Source organism: Chiloscyllium plagiosum, chromosome 22, assembly GCF_004010195.1.
Source record: "Chiloscyllium plagiosum isolate BGI_BamShark_2017 chromosome 22, ASM401019v2, whole genome shotgun sequence".
In the NCBI taxonomy this organism is placed as follows: Eukaryota; Metazoa; Chordata; class Chondrichthyes; order Orectolobiformes; family Hemiscylliidae; genus Chiloscyllium; species Chiloscyllium plagiosum.
The window spans coordinates 57,294,421-57,311,166 of NC_057731.1; the positions used below are offsets into that span (position 1 = coordinate 57,294,421).

The following is a 16,746-nucleotide window of genomic DNA, read 5'->3' on the forward strand; positions in this document are numbered from 1 at the left end:
CAAGTCACCTCTACATGAAATGCAGCCATTCAACAGATTACATTCCACATTTCTAATAGTCAGTTATACCATGAATTGACATTAATTTTGCAGTTACATAGGATTGCAGAAGGATTGTGACGGTTTGGTAAGGAAACAGAGAAGATGAGAACAAAATTCACTTTGAACCACCATTTCAAATCTGTTGGAGATACAATAAAAACTACTGTGGTTTTGAGCTGACAAGGAGTTTCTTTTTAAAAAAAAAAGGACAACTATTTCTTCACAGATCTCCTTTACTGCAAAAAAAGGAAAAAGATTCTCCACCAACGCAAAATGTAAAAGACGTTTTACACAAATATCAAGTCCTTAGAAGTGTCAGAAGCTGGAAAATCTCAATTAAAATCTGCCAAATTAGAAACTAATTTAATATACTTAAAAGCCCAAGTGGCATAAATTAATTGACTAGCACTTTAATATTTTAGGAAACAAAATCAAATTCCAAATAAATTATTCAAAATATCTAAGAAGTAAATGATGACAACACATTAATCTTTCCATACTCCAGTTAAATAATATCTCACTTATTGCAAAGAACAAATGAAGATTTCTTTTTGCTGCAGGTACTAAAGTAATAATACAAAAGTATTCTATACGCACAAGTCTGATGAACTTGGCATAGTGAATATGGAAACCAAAATGGCATTAGGAGTGACTCAAAGGATGGCAAACAAATACAAGAGATGTGATACCAGCCAAAACTAATCCATTCCTTAAAAAGGTAGATCTTACACTGGATGACAAGGAACACTATAAGCATTTAATGAAGTGCTTTGAGCACCAACATAATGTGTTAATCAGCAGCCAGATTGAGGTATGCAATTATTTACATACAATAAACCCCTCTCAAAACTCAGCTGGTACCAAAGACCGCTGGATCCAGCAAGGTATCATGTGTAACGAAGTAGATACAGAGAGTTAGGGTATTCTCAGGCAACTGACCAAAACTGGAGATTATCTTCTTTACTGAAATAGATGTGCAGTGGACCACTAAAGACAAAGATTTCATATTCTTATATTTAGCTATGCAAGACAATGGCTGCCAACTTCTAAGCACTTCTTTATGCTGCCCACAAAGCAATAATTTTTTTTTGCCCTTCACTTTTTGGTGCACACTATTACAACTCAAGAAGTGCCTGCCTCCCATTTGAAATTTTAATTGACCAAATAGTATTCACAAGTTATTGGAAAAGTTGAAATAAATTATGCCACCCAATTCAAATGGTGTAAAATTACCTTGTTCCTGAACTTCACTCCATAAAACTTATCGGCTGATTCAAGCAATTCTGGCCTGAATGTGGTAGTAATGAACTGGGCATGTGCTGAGAGTTCAGAAATCATGTCTATTGAGTAAAAGATGAAAACAAAAATTAATAATACAGTAAACAAAACTACACTTTGTAAAAAAGATGATGCAAGCTACACATTACAAAATAAATTAACCCTCTATAGAGCAGAGGTAATGCAATGAATCACAATCTTTCAAGTAGTTATCAACAAAGCATGGTCACCGACAAGGGCCTGTTCTGCGCTGTATTGTTCTATGTTCTAAGACTATAAATGGCAGTGCATGTGCCAGATCAATTTGAGACTGCAAGTTTGCAAGGTCTTACTATTAAACATCTGAAAAGCAAGGCCAACACTTCTATCCAGTGACTTTCAAAATGGTATGTGTAGCAACAAACATACACCGAAGATTGACCTATCTATCAGTGGTTAAGTAACCAAAAATCATTGGTCAATTTGGCACATACTTTATTTAGGTTTTTTTTTTAAAAAACTAAACTAGCATAACTTTTTTCAAATTGTTGTCTCAAGTGTCTCCACCAAGTACATTGGTCCCTGCCACGAAATTAGTTACAGTAGTAGCAGCACTCTCTGACACATGGCGACCCAGCATATGGCCATTTTGATCTGCAAACGCATAGTGGATACTGACAACTATTCAAATAAAGACAGGTCATATCCTGAACCAATTCTTACTCTTACAGGGGAATGGTAACCTGAATTGTAGTTCCAGTGGACAGGAGGTTGAGGGTAATGAGGTCAGGGATAGGTTTACAAGGTCATGAGAGGGCACCAGCAATCAGGATGTTGGTTTGAAATGTGTGTACTTCAATGCCAGGAGCATCCGGAGTAAGGTGGGTGAACTTGCACTATGGGTTGGTACCTGGAACTTCGATGTTGTGACCATTTCAGAGTCATGGCTGGAAGAGGGACAGGAATGGTTGTTGCAGACTCTGGGATTTGGATGTTTCAGCAAGAACAAGGAAGATGGTAAAGGGGGTGTGTGGCATTGTTAACTGTGGGTAGTATTATAGCAGCTGAGATAAAAATGTGAGGACTCATCCACTGAGGGAGTTTGGGCTGAGGTTAGAAACAGGAAAGGAAGTCACCCTGTTGGGAATTTCCTACAGGCATCCAAATTGTTCCAGGGATGTACAGGAAAGGATAGCAAAGATGATTCTTGATAGCAGCGAGAGTAACAGGGTAATTGTTATGGGGGGCTTTAACTTCCCCAACATTGACTGGGAATACTATAGTTAAATTAGTTTTGTTCAATGTGTGCAGGAGTGTTTTCTGACACAGTATGTAGACAGGCCAACAAGGGGCGAGGGCACATTGGATTTGGTACAGGGTAATGAAACCAGCCAGGTGTTCGATTTGGAGGTAGGTGAGCACTTTGGTGATAGTGACCATAATTTGGTTATGTTTACAATAGCAATGGGCACGGATAGGTATATACCACAGGTAAAGAGGTATAACTAGGGGAAAGGCAATTATGATGCAATTAGGCAAGATTTAGGATGCATAGGATGGGGAAGGAAACTGCAGGGGATGGACACACTTGAAATGTGGAGCTTATTCAAGGAACAGCTACTGCATGGCCTTGATGAGTATGTATCTATCAGGCAGGGAGGAAGCAGAGGAGAGAGGGACAGCCATGGTTTGCTAAACAAGTTGAAGCTCTTGTCAAGAGGAAGGCAGCGGCTTATGTTAGGATGAGGCGTGAATGCTCAGTTAGAGGGCTTGAGAGTTATAAGTTAGCTAGAAAAGATCTAAAGAGAGGGCTAAGAAGAGCCAGGAGGTGACATGAGAAGTTATTGGCGGATAGGATCAAGGAGAACCCCAAGGCCTTCTATAGGTATATCAGGAATAAAAGAATGACTATAGTAAGATTAGGGCCAATCAAAGATAGTAGTGGAAAGTTGTGTGAGAAATCTGAGAACATATGGAAGCGCTCAATGAATACTTTTTGTCAGCATTCACATTGGAGAAGGGCAATGTTAGTGAGAATACAGAGATACAGGCCACAAGAATAGATGGGAATGAGGTTGACAAAGAAGAGGTTTTAGCAATTTTGGAAGATCTGAAAATCGACTCGACCCCTGGGCCAGATGAGAATTTATCCTCAGATTCTCTGGGAAGCCTGGCAGGAGATTGCAAATTCTTTGGCTTTGATCTTTATGTCATCATTGTCGACGGAAGTAGTGCCAGAAGATTGGAGGATAGCAAATGTTGTTCCTTTAAGAAGGGGAGTCGAGACAACCCTGGTAATGATACAAAGTTAAAAATCACACAATGCCAGGTTATAGTCCAACAGGTTTAAGTGGAAGCACACTAGCTTTCGGAGCGCTGCACCTTCATCAGGTGATTATCACCTGATGAAGGAGCGGCGTCCCGAAAGCTAGTGTGCTTCCACTTAAACCTGTTGGACTATAACCTGGCATTGTGTGATTTTTAATTGTATACACCCCAGTCCAACACCGGCATCTCCAAATCATGACTGATAATGATAGGCCAGTGAGCCTTACTTCGGTTGTGGGTAAGGTGTTGGAAAAAGTTATAACAGATAGGATTTATAATCATCGAGAGAAGAATAAGTTGATTAGGGATAGTCAATATGGTTTGGTGAAGGGCAGGTTATGCATCACTAACTTTATTGAGTTCTTTGAGAAGGTGACAAAACAGGTGGATAAAGGTAATGCGGTTGTTGTGGTGTACATGGACTTTAGTAAGGCATTTGATTAGGTTCCACATGGTAGGCTATTGCACAATATACGAAGTTTCAGGATTAAAGGTGACTTAGCGAATTGGATCAGAAGTTGGCGAGCTGAAAGAAGTCAGAGGGTGGTGGTTGATGGGAAATGTTCATCCTGGAGCTCAGTTACCAGAGGTGTGCTGCAAGGATCTGTTTTGGGACCACTGATGTTTGTCATTTTTATAAATGATCTGGATGTGGGTGTAGAAGAATGGGTTAGTAAATTTGCAGATTACACTAAGGTAGGCAGAGTTGTGGATAGTGCCGAAGGATATTGTGGGTTTAGAGGGACAGAGATAAGATGCAGAGCTGGGCTGAGAAGTGGCAAATGGAGTTTAATGTGGAAAATTGAGAGGTAGTTCACTTCGGAAGAAGTAACAGGGGTGGAGAGTACCAGGCTAATGGTAAAATTCTTGGCAGTGTAGATGAACAGAGAGATCTCTGTGTCCAGGTGCACAAATCCCTGAAAGTTGCCACCCAGGTTGATAGGGTTGTTAACAAAGGCATATAGTGTGTTGCCGTTTATTGGTAGGGGGTTTGAGTTTCGGAGCCACGACGTCATGCGTCAGCTGTACAAAATACTAGTAAGGCTGCACTTGGAGTATTGTGTACAGTTCTGGTCACCGCATTATAGGAAGGATGTGGAAGCTTTGGAAAAGGTACAGGGGAGATTTACCAGGATGTTGCCCGGTATGGAAGGAAGGTCTTGCGAGGAAAGGCTGAGGGAACTTAGACTGTTTTCGTTGGAGAGAAGGTGGTTGAGAGGTGACTTAATCAAGACGTACAAGATAATCAGAGGGTTAGGTAGGGTGGATGGTGACAGCCTTTCGCCTCGGATGGTGAAGGCTAAGTCGAGGGGACATAGCTTTAAATTGAGGGATGATATAGGACAGATATCGAGGGTAGTTTCTTCACTCAGAGTAGTAGGGATGTGGAACAGCCTGCCTGCAACAGCAATAAACTTACTGACGTTAAGGGCATTTAAATTGGCATTGGACATACATAAGGGTAATAATGGAATGGTGTAGATTAGATGGGCATCAGATTAATTTCACAGGTCGGCGCAACTTCAAGTGTTGAAGGGCCTGTACTGCGCTGTAATGTTCTATGAAATAAGATCAAGAAATAGACATAAAATGCAAATCCTTGCTGAAATCCCCTCCCTGACACAGGGTACTGAGACTCCATATTATGCCAGCATTCCATTATATCATAATACAGCACTGCAGGCAGCTGTTCAGCCCATTAAATCTGTGCTGCTTCTTTGAAACAGATCTAGGTACACAGTCCTTTATCCAAAATCCAAAGTCTTTTCATGAAGTTTTTTTCTCCATAACAAGGTTGTTTGGCATGCAAACAGCTAACCCAACTCCACATCCATGTGACCCACATCACTCAGATATGATGTGGCAGTGGGGTCCAGCACTGGCAGGTATCAATTCTGTCTCAGGGCTCATAGAACTCACAGGTACTTCTGTTCAGTAAGATTGTTTTAAATTTCACCATTAAACTGTCACTTATTCCAAAATTTAAAAAATTCCAAATTCTGATAACCAGCTGGCCCCGGGGATTTCCGATAAAGGATTGTGTACTTGTATAATGCTTCCGGCAAGTGTTACTCAACATGGGAATAAAGGATTTATCAACCCAGGGTGGGGTGGGGGTACGGGTAATCAGCAGATTTCCTTGCCCATGTTCAACCCAATGTCATGTGATTGCATGGGGTCCGGAGTCAATGTTGAAGACAACTTCCTCCTGACTTTTTACCACTGTCCTGCCACTTCTGCTGGATCTGTCCTGTTGGTGGGAGAGGACCTATCCAGAAATGGTGACACTGTTGTCTGAAACATGTGTAACATATGATTTCATGAGTATGGCTATGTCTGGATGTTGCTTGATTAATCAAAGAGACAGCTCTCATAATTTCAGCGCTAGGCCATAATGTTAGTAAGGAAGATTATGCAGTCAATGGAGCTGTATTTGTCACTGTTGTTTCCGAAGCCTTAGTTGATATCAGATGGTCTGCCCAGTTTCATACCTTTTCTTCCTTTCCAGTGATTGATACAACTGAATGTTTGTTTGGCCATTTCAGGGGCAGTTGAGAGTCAACCACGTTGCTGTGGGTCTGGAGTCACATGCAGGCCAAACCAGGCAAGGATGGGCGTTTTTGAGTTTTTATGACAAATGACAATGTTTTCATGATTATACATTTTATTTCACATAAATATTCCTTTTATTTCTCACCCACTGGCCCCAGCCTTCAACCTTCCCACTCACAACCTTTATAATTAAGAACATGGATCAATGATAGCCTAGTGGTATTATCACTAGACTATTAATCCAGAGAGCCAGGTAATGTTTTGGGTAAAAGCCCGTCATCAGCATCGAATTTCCTGCTCCTCGGATGCTGCCTGATCTGTTGTGCTTTTCCAGCACCACTCTCTAATCTAGACTCTGATCTCCAGCATCTGCAGTCCTCACTTTTGCCTTTTTCTTTTATTGTGCGCCTCTCTGGCGAGGCCAGCATTTATTGCCTATCCCTGCTTTCCAGAGGACAATTAAGAGTCAGTCACATTACTGTGGGTCTGGAGTTACATGAAAGCCCGACCAGATAAGGATGGCAGATTTCTTTCCTTAAAGGGCATTAGTGTACCACATGGGTTTTTCCTGATGGTTTTATGGTCGTCATTACACTCTTATTTCTAGATAATCATTATTAAATCCATGGCAGGATTGAAACTCAGGTCCCCAGAACATTACCTGGCTCTCTGGATTAATAGTCTAGTGATAATAGTGGTAAAGGTTTAACATAATTAACCCCATCTGGTGCTCCTGAAGATTTTCAGTTTCACTGATTCCAAACAATGAGCTCTTCTTTCTTGAAAGGTATAAAAGAGCTGACTCTCTTTTGTAGCCACCCTCCCTCTCCTATCTCTCATTGTATCATTCCCACCCATTCCTGTCTTTCTCCTCTGACTTCTAGCTATACAGCTTAAAAGAAACACTGGCCCCAAACACTGCACACTGATCCTAGCCACATGGAAAAAGATGAATTTATTCCCATTGTTTCCGGTCAACCAATTCTTGATCTGTATCAATATATTACCTCCTGTCCCCTGAGCTTTAACCTTGCCATTAACCTCTTATGAGGCCTTATCAAAAGACTTCTGAAAATCTAAATATAACACATCTACTGGTTATCCCTTAGCTATTTTCAACTATTTTGAGAGCAGTTACATCCTTAAAAATCTCCATTCTTGTCCTTAAAGTGACAAAATGTTTTTCTTTAGAAGTATATACCTGAAACAGCTTTTCTATGCTGCGCATCCAAGGCCTGATCAATTTCATCAAAGAGATAAAAGGGGGCTGGGTCACATTTTTGAATTGCAAAGATTAAAGCAAGTGCCACAAGGGATTTCTGACCCCCAGAAAGCTGCTGCATTTCTCTCATTTCACCTTGTTTCCCTGTAAAAGACACCTGCCAAACAAAACAAAGAGAATTACGACAAAGAGCAACAACAACTTGTTGCCAAACATACAGAGGTACGCAAAGCATTTACAAACAGAATACTTTGGGCAGCCTAATCATTGTTGTCAAGGAGTTAAATAGGAAGTTAAATAATGAAAATAAAACAGAGTGCATTAAGTTAATGTCGGATGTGAAGTTGTGATATTAAAGAGTTAACTTGCTCTGCTGACCTGCAGGAAATTGGATGTCCCAAGGTTAGGGTGGGATGCCTCTGACTTACAGATAGATTGTAAGAAATTTACATTATCATCTCCTATTATTCAGAGCCATTTACATGGCCATTTCTTTGCCATTCAGAGCCATTTACATTGTCATCATCTCCTATTCAGAAATCAATAAGAATATTATAGTTGGAATTCTGACTACTCCCTGTAGTTAAAAAAACGATTTGCAACAGATTTTACCATTAAGGGATGATTTACATTACATTGTTTCTGGAGATGATATGGTCACCGTGTGGTCTTGAGTGGTAGGTGACTGAGGGAGTGGCTGGGGTTGTCTTGTGGGAATTACTGGCTGTGATGTAAAGATTTTGTAAAAAGGAAGGACTGTTTCCTTGGATGTTGGTTTGTTCACTGAGCTAGAAGGTTCGTTTTCATGAAAACGAACCTTCCAGCTCAGCAAGCAAACCTACATCTAGAACCTCGACCTGAGCCACAAATCTCAAAACTCACTAACTATTTCCTTTGTTCAGGGAGACCTCTCGACACGCTTCACAAGGATGGCAAAGAGTGTTAAGAGTTTCTCCACAGCTTGCACTGTATTTGCTTAATAAAATGTGGTTGTTCACATAAATTGGCATATTGCAGCTGCATCAAGTGTGTAAGAATCGCAGAAGAAAAATCTAACAAAGTTATCATCACCAAAACTAAACTGTGTACTGAAGGAGTTAATTTTGGGGGTAACACTCAAATCGATCAGCAAAACACAAATCTGGTGGTGCAGAATCTGGAAAGGTTAGCCAAATATCAGATGTTCAGAAATAAGAAATCGTGCAATTTTTGGGGTTCAAGCATCCCAAAAGACAATGCATCCTTATAAAGTCTTGAATCTAACTTTCAACAATAAGATGATGGAAATTTCCATTCCAATCACAAGTGAGCCCCAGGTTAATCGAATCTCTGATTTACAAAACGATGGTCATCATATTTCTGGCAGTGTTATATTAATATCTCCATGTAAGTAAATAAATGTGATTAATTATTAATTTAAGAATTATCAGTTCACCCACTACGACAGTAAACAGAAACACAGTAAAAATTTACTTAATCCACCTCGATAATTGATTTTGGAAAATAAAGAGCTCAACTGTACATAAACAATTGTGAGCACAGAAATGGAATAAACTGCAGACACAATAAAACTCAGTACTTACCCGAATTCCAACTCCTGTGAATTGGTCAACAGATGGAACACTACTCTGAGATGCACTACCTTCACCTTCATCCTGAGACTGGCTTCCCTCCACATCGCCTTTCTTCATAACCAGTGATGCTTTACCACCAGGAACTAACTTCGTAAATACTTCACTGAAATTCTTTGATACCTGATCATAGCAATACCATGATTTAATATGTAAGAACATTTCATTGGGAGGAAAATAAATAATATGCAAATCATACATTCTGATTTTTCAAATTTATGGACATATGAAGTAAATGCATTAAAAACTACAGAGTGCATTATATCAACTCCATGCACATGAATGGTTCCCAGGGAACATAGACTTGGGGGTACAAAATACAATGACATTTGGTGAAAAGTGGCCTTTGAGTCCAAATAGTTTGCAGCATCAACAAAAACTTTGCTGCACAGAAAATTTTCAACTAAAAACATAGAAACATAGGAAACTGGAGTATTTCATTTGCCCCTTCAAGCCTACTCCACCAACTAATTTACTCATGGCTGATCACCCAACTCAATACCCTGCCCTGGCTTTCACCCCATATCCTTTGACCCCTTAAATTCTAAGAAATATATCAAACTCCTTCTGGAAAACATTCAATGTTTTGGCCTTGACCACCTTCTCTGCCATGGAGTAAAAGGGGCTCATCACTCTCTGGATGAAGGTAGGTCTCAACTGCAACCTAAATGGATACTGTATTTACTTAACTGTGATGCCTGGCTCCAAATCCCAAACTCTCAACCAAGTAATTGGGAATATTCTTCCTGCATTTACCTTGTCTAACACTGCCAGGATTTTATAGGTTTCTGAGATTCCCCTCATTCATAAACTCTAGAGAACATAATCCTAACCAATCCAGTCTCACTTCACATGCCAACCCAGGAATAAGACCATAGGACAGAGCAGCAGAAATTAGGCCATTCAGCCCATCAAGTCTGCTCTGCCATTCAACCATTGCTGATAAGTTTCTCAATGCCATTCGCCCACTTTCTCCCTGTAACCCTTGATCCACTCGACAATCAAGAACCTATCTATCTCAGTCTTAAACAGACTCAATGATCTGGCCTCCACAGCCTTCTGTAGCAATGAATTCCACAGATTCACCACTCTCTGACAGAAGTAGTAGTTTCTCTTCATTTCTGTTCTAAAAGGTCTTCCCTTTACTGAGGCTGTGCCTTGGGTCCTAGTCTCTCCTACCAATTGAAACATCTTCCCAACAAGTACTCTGTTCAAGCCAGTCTGTATTCCGTAAGTTTCAATTAGATCACCTGTCATCCTTCTAAACTCCGAAGAGTATATATCCAGAGCCCTCAAACATTAAGCTTTTCATTCCTGGGACCATTCCCATGAACTTCCTCTGAACATGCTCCTGGGCCGGTACAACCTACCTGAAATTTAGGGCCCGAAATTGCACACAATACTCCAAATGTGGTTTGACAAGAGCTTTATAGGACTTCAGAAGAACATCCGCACTTTTATACTCAAGTCCTCTGAAAATAAATGCCATCATTGCATATGCCTTCCTAACTACTGACTGCAAGTTTACCTTGAAAGAATCCTGGACTAGAACTCCCAAATCTCTTTGCACTTCAGACTTCTGAATTTTCTCCCCACTTAGAAAATAGTCCACGCCTCTATTCTTCCTACCAAAGTACATGACCTCACACCTTCCCACAACGTATTCCATCTGCCACTTCTCTGTCCATTCTCCTAACCTGTCCAAATTCATCTGCAGAGTCCCTGCCTCCTCAATGCTACCTGTCCCTCTACCTACCTCTGAGTCAATCCAAATCAGTCTGTTAAACCTTTTCTGCACTCCATGAATAGCCAGAATATTCTTCCTCAGATATGCCAACCAAAACTGCACACAATACTCCAGTCAGAAATATCTCTTTGAACTCTCTCCAATGCTTTAACATCCTTCTTTAAATAGGGATCCCAGAACTGAGCACAACACTCCAAACGTGGTCTGACCAATGAATTTTAAAGGTGTAACATCATGTCTGTGATTTTATACACTACACCTCTATTTATAAACCCAAGGATTCTATAAACCTTCTTAACGACTGTTTTAATTTGCCTGGCCACTTTCTGAGGATCATTCACTTGAACCTAGAGGTCCCTCTGCTCCTGTACTCCCCTCTAAGTTGTATCATCAAGTCTGTATTGTCTATCCATGTTTCTTTTACAAAAATGAATTACCTTATTTCTCTGCATTGAAATTCATCTGCCAGGTGTATCCATTTGGTCAACTTGTCAATGTCACTCTGAAGTTGCTCAGCATCATCCTCTATTCTCCTTGGCTTAATATCATTTGCAAATTTAGAAATATTGCACTCACCACTCAACTCCAAATTACTTATATAAATCAGAAAAATCAAGGATCCCAACACCACTCCCTGGGGAACCACCACATTTGTCTCGTCTCCAGTCTCAGAAATACACATCTATACCTACACTCCATTTCCTTTCTTGTAGCCAACTTCCAATCCATGCTTACAAGGACCCATCAATCCCAAATACTTCGAGAAGAAGAAGAAGAATCCGTGTGTGGAAACATGCCCTGGGCCCAACAAGTCCACACCGACCCTCCGAAGAGTAATCCACCCAGACCCATTCCCCTACCCTATATCTACCCCTGACTAATGCACCTAAACTGCACATCTTTCTAAGTTACTAATCAACCTGCTAAGTGGCACTGCATCAAATGCTTTCTGGAAGTCTAAACATTCAACACCCATAGCTTTACTCTCATCCATTGCCTATGTCACCTCGTCAAAGAACTCAAAACTTGTAAGACATGACCTGCCCTTGACTGTTTAGTATTAACTTATTTTCCTTTAAGTACATATTTATCTTATCCTATATTATGGCTTCCATCACTTTTCCCACTATTGTTGTCAAGCTAACAGGTTTGTACAAAGTTACAAACCACACAACACCAGGTTATAGTCCAACAGGTTTAATTGGAAGCACTAGTTTTCGAAGCACTGTGGTTGTGAACGACACAATTGTAAGGCACATAATTTATAGCAAAAATTTACAGTGTGATGTAACTGAAATTATACATTGAAAAATACCTTGATTGTCTGTTGAGTCTTTCATCTGTTTGAATACTATGGTAGTTTCACTTCTTTCATGTGTAAATCACAAAAGGTTTTTAAAAAAAGTTGCATTCTCAGGTTAGATGTAACAATTGGTGTTAGCTGAACAAAATGTTGAAGATGTTAGCCCCCTGTGTTCTCTGTCTATGCCATGATGTCTAGATTGATTCTAATCTAAAAAGTGAGATAACAGAGTTTTACATGAATTCATGCAGTTTTTGAGCAAAGTACAATGTAACTCTGCAAGTACAAATTCATCCCACAAAATATATGTACATGTGTGCATGTGGGTCTTTGTGCGTGCCTGGGTGTGGGTGTGGGTCTGGGTTGGGGAGTTGAGAGTGAGAGAGAGAGTGTATATGTGTGTGTATGTGAGTGTAGATTGTCAAGTCTGTGAGGGGGTGCATGTGAGAGTATGGGAGTGTGTGTGTCTGTGTCTGGGGTGGGGGGGGGTTGTGAGTGTCTGTGAGATAGAGTGTATATGTGTGTGCGTGAGTGTAGAGTAGTCTAAGTCTCTGAGAGGATGCATGCGTGAGTGGGAGTGTGTGTGTCTGTGAGGGTGTGTGAGAGTGTCTGTTTGCGTGTCTGAGTATATGTGCGTGTCTGTGTGTATGTGTAAGACTGTGTGTGTGCGCGTGTGTGTGTGTGTGCGTGTGCGTGAGCGTGCGCGTGCGCGTGTATAGTGCAATGGTGATCACCTGTAGTGTGACGTGAACCCAAGGTCCCAGTTGAGGCCCTCCCTATAGGTATGGAACTTAGCTATCAGCCTCTGCTCGGCCACGTTTCGCTGCTGTCTGTCCTGAAGTACGCCTTAGAGGATAGTCACCTGAAGGTCTGAGGTTGAATGTCTTGGACCGCTGAAGTCAATCTTATACATTGCAGGCAAGGATGCCCTGAGGCATGGTACATTGGGGAAACCGAGCAAAGACTACGGCAACGGATGAATGGGCACTGCACTACAATCAACAGACAGGAGTGTTCCCTTCCAGTTGGGGAACACTTCAGCGGTCCAGGACATTCAACCTCGGACCTTCAGGTGACCATCCTCCAAGGCGGACTTTGGGACAGGAAGCAGCAACAAGTGGCCGAGCAGAGGCTGATAGCTAAGTTCCATACCCATAGGGAGGGCCTTAACTACAACCTGGGTTCATGTCACAGTACAGGTGACCACCATTGCATTACACACACACACACACACCCCCTTACAGACAGACACACTCCCACTCACACATGCATCCTCTCAGAGACTTAGACCACTCTACACTCATGCACACACATATACATGTTGTGTATATTCAGTTACATCACACTGTAAATTTTTGCTACAAATTATGTGCCTTACAACGGTGTCCTCCACAACCACCTGAAGGAGCGTTGCTTCGAAAGCTAGTGTGCTTCCAATTAAACCGGTTGGACTATAACCTGCTGTGGTGCGATTTGTAACTTTGTACATCCCAGTCCAACACCAGCATCTCCAAATCATAACAGGTTTGTAGTTTCCTTAGTTATCCTTTACCCCTTAAGCCCAACTGCGTCACATTTGCAATCCTCCAGTCCCCTGGGACTAATATGGCGTTCAGATAGGTCTGGAGAATTTCTGTCAATGGCTCCACAATTTGCTCCCTTACTTCTCTCAGCAATCTAGGATATACCCCATCCAGACATGACGACTGCCAGCTTTTTAGCACCTCTTTATCTATCACGTATACTCTAGCAGTACCAACTTGCTTTTAAATATAGGACAGTGAAAGTAATTGTGAAAGTGCCTGACTATAAAGGTTAGAAATCTTCTGATTTAAAAAACACATGCTAGTTCCCACTCCCAAAGGAAGAGGAATCATTCTTTTCACATCAGGTGCTCACTGGTGCCTTCACTAAGAGACCATTATTTCTGACTGAGCACAAACAATCAACATGAATAGATTACTCATGCATAGGCAAATACAGCTGGGCCCAATCTCATTTCATCAAATCTTTTTTATTCATTTGAACGATATAGATATCAAAAGATCTGTATTTGTTGTCTATCTTCAAGTACCTTACAAGGTGAAGGTCCTTCTGTGAGATTATTTATAGTAGTTGGATACAATTCCAAGGCTTGTTAGATCTTTCAGAAGGCAGTTAAGGAGTCAACAAACTCAGCTGTGGGATCTTGAGCTACAAGTAGGTCAGACCCAATTAAAAAAAAAGCCATTTTCACAAAAGGACAGTGAACCAAATACATTTTTATAATAATCCAGCAGCTTTGTTATTATTTTATTCTCTTTCTGGATGTCCTGAACTAAAAGTACAGGCCACTGAAACACAGATCCACAAACATAACCGATATACCACAGGTCACTCCTCGAGTGTTTATCATTGGGCAGTATTGGACAGAATGCATTTTAGCCAACTTGCCTTTCCTAATGCAGGACACTACAGCCAATTACAGCATACCTAATACTCCAGCTGAGGACAAATAACACAACAGAGATCAATGGTTTAGCAATGGATCTCACTGGCTAAGCCATTCACTGGACAAACTCACTGAGGCATTGGGTGCTTATTAGTTTAAAAGCAAATATATTTACAGAGAACTTTATACTCATCCTTTTAATTCTGAGAACAATAGAACAAAAGCAAAGTTGAAATGCTCCCAGGGTACAGCTTCCCCCCCCCTGCACCTATGATGTTAAGGTCAGTTTGCTTCCAAATATCTCTTAACTGGAATTCTCCTCAAACTCTCAACACAAGGTGCTCACACAAATTCCATTTACAAATTAAACAACTGGTATACATTTCACAGACATGCAATCCAGAAGGTCAACAAAACTAGCAACTACTGTTAAGAGGGCAAAAAATTGGTAAATGAAGTATAATGCAGAAAATACTGTTGTTTATTTTGAAAGGAAGAACAAAAGGAGGGAATATTATTTAAATAGAAAAAAAAACTGCAGAAAGCTGCAACACAAACAGACTTGGGGGTAGAGTCATAGAGATGTAGGGCATGGAAACCCCCTGACCACGACCTCACCTCCCATCGCCAAACTATCATCTCCCAGACGATCCACAACTTCATCACCTCAGGGGGTCTCTCCCATCCACAGCCTCCAACCTCATAGTCAAGGAACCCCACACTGCCCAGTTCTACCACTTACCCAAAATCCACAAACCTGACTGCACCGGTCGACCCATTGTCTCCACCTGCTCTTGCCCCACCAAAGTTATCTCTGCATACCCTGACACCGTTCTGTTCCCCTTGGTCTAGGATCACCCCCACACAATCAAGACACCACCCACACCCTCCATCTCCTCCATGACTTTCAGTTCCCCAGCCCACAATGCCTCACCTTCATCATGGATATCCAGTGCCTGCATATGTCCATCCACCATGACGAAGGACTCCAAGCCCTCTGTTTCTTCCAATCCCGCTGCCCCAACCATAACCCTTCCACCGACACACTCATTCGATTGGTTGAACTGGTCCTCAGCCTCAACAACTTCTCCTTCGAATCCTCCCACTTCCTTCAGACCAAAGACGTAGCCAAGGGCACCTACATGGGCCTCAGCTATGTCTGCCTCTTCGTCAGGTATGTGGAACAGTCCATCTTCCGCAGCTACCCTGGCACTGTTCCCCACATTTTCCTCTGCTACGTCAATGTTTGTTTCGGCACCACCTTGTGTTCTCACGAGGAGGTTGAACTGTTCATCAACATCACAAACACTTTCCATCCTGACATCAAGTTTCCCTTGACCATCATGGACACCTCTCTCCCCTTCCTGGACCTCTTCATCTCGATTTCCAGCAATCGACTCAACACAGACATCTACTTCAAACACACCAGCTCCCACATGTACGTGGACTACACCTCCTCCCACCCCCCCACCTTCCTGTAAAAATGCTATCCCTTACTCCCAATTCCTCCGCCTCCGCCGCATCTGCTCCCAGGAGGACCAATTCCACTCTAGAACATCCCAGATGGCCTCCTACTTCAAGCACTGCAATTTGCCCTCCCATGTAGTCAACAATACGCTCCAGCACATCTCCTCCACTCCTGCACCTCTGCCCTTGAACCCCAACCTCCAACCACAATAAGGACAGAACCCCTCCAGTCCTCACCTTCCACCCCACCAACCTCTGGATACAACGGATGATCCTCCACCATTTCTGCCACCTACGGTCAGACCCCACCACCGGAGATATATTTCCCTCCCAACCCCTTTCAGCATTCCACAGAGACCATTCCCTCCGCAACTCCCTCATTAAGTCAACATCCCCCATCAACCCACCCGCCGGCATCTTCTCTTGCCACTGCAAGAGGTGTAAAACCTGTACCCACACCTCCCCCATCACCTCCATCCAAAGCCTCAAAGGATCCTTCCACATCCGGCAGAGATTTTCCTGCACCTCCAAACACCTCATCTAATGAGTCCATGGGTCTCAATATGGTCTCCTCTACATTGGGGAGACAGGATGCCCAACATAGAGTCATAGAGATGTACAACATGGAAACAGACCCTTCGGTCCAACTCGTCCATGCCGACCAGATATCCCAACCCAATCTAGATCCCACCTGCCAGCACCCGGTCCATATCCTTCCAAACCCTTCCTATTCATATACCCATACAGATGCCTTTTAAATGTTGC

The 16,746-nt window shown here is 41.9% G+C and overlaps 1 protein-coding gene across 1 annotated transcript in view; it reads right to left on the reverse strand.

Annotated features, from left to right (window-relative positions):
• The window catches only part of smc3 (structural maintenance of chromosomes 3), a 131,397-nt gene that overhangs the window by 2,294 nt on the left and 112,357 nt on the right, over positions 1–16,746 (reverse strand). The window contains exons 26-28 of the mRNA XM_043713100.1: positions 8,986–9,156; positions 7,382–7,559; positions 1,276–1,382 (exon numbers count right to left, since the gene is read on the reverse strand). Of these exons, the coding sequence (XP_043569035.1) occupies positions 1,276–1,382; positions 7,382–7,559; positions 8,986–9,156 (456 nt within the window). The remainder of the gene's footprint in view (positions 1–1,275; positions 1,383–7,381; positions 7,560–8,985; positions 9,157–16,746) is intronic.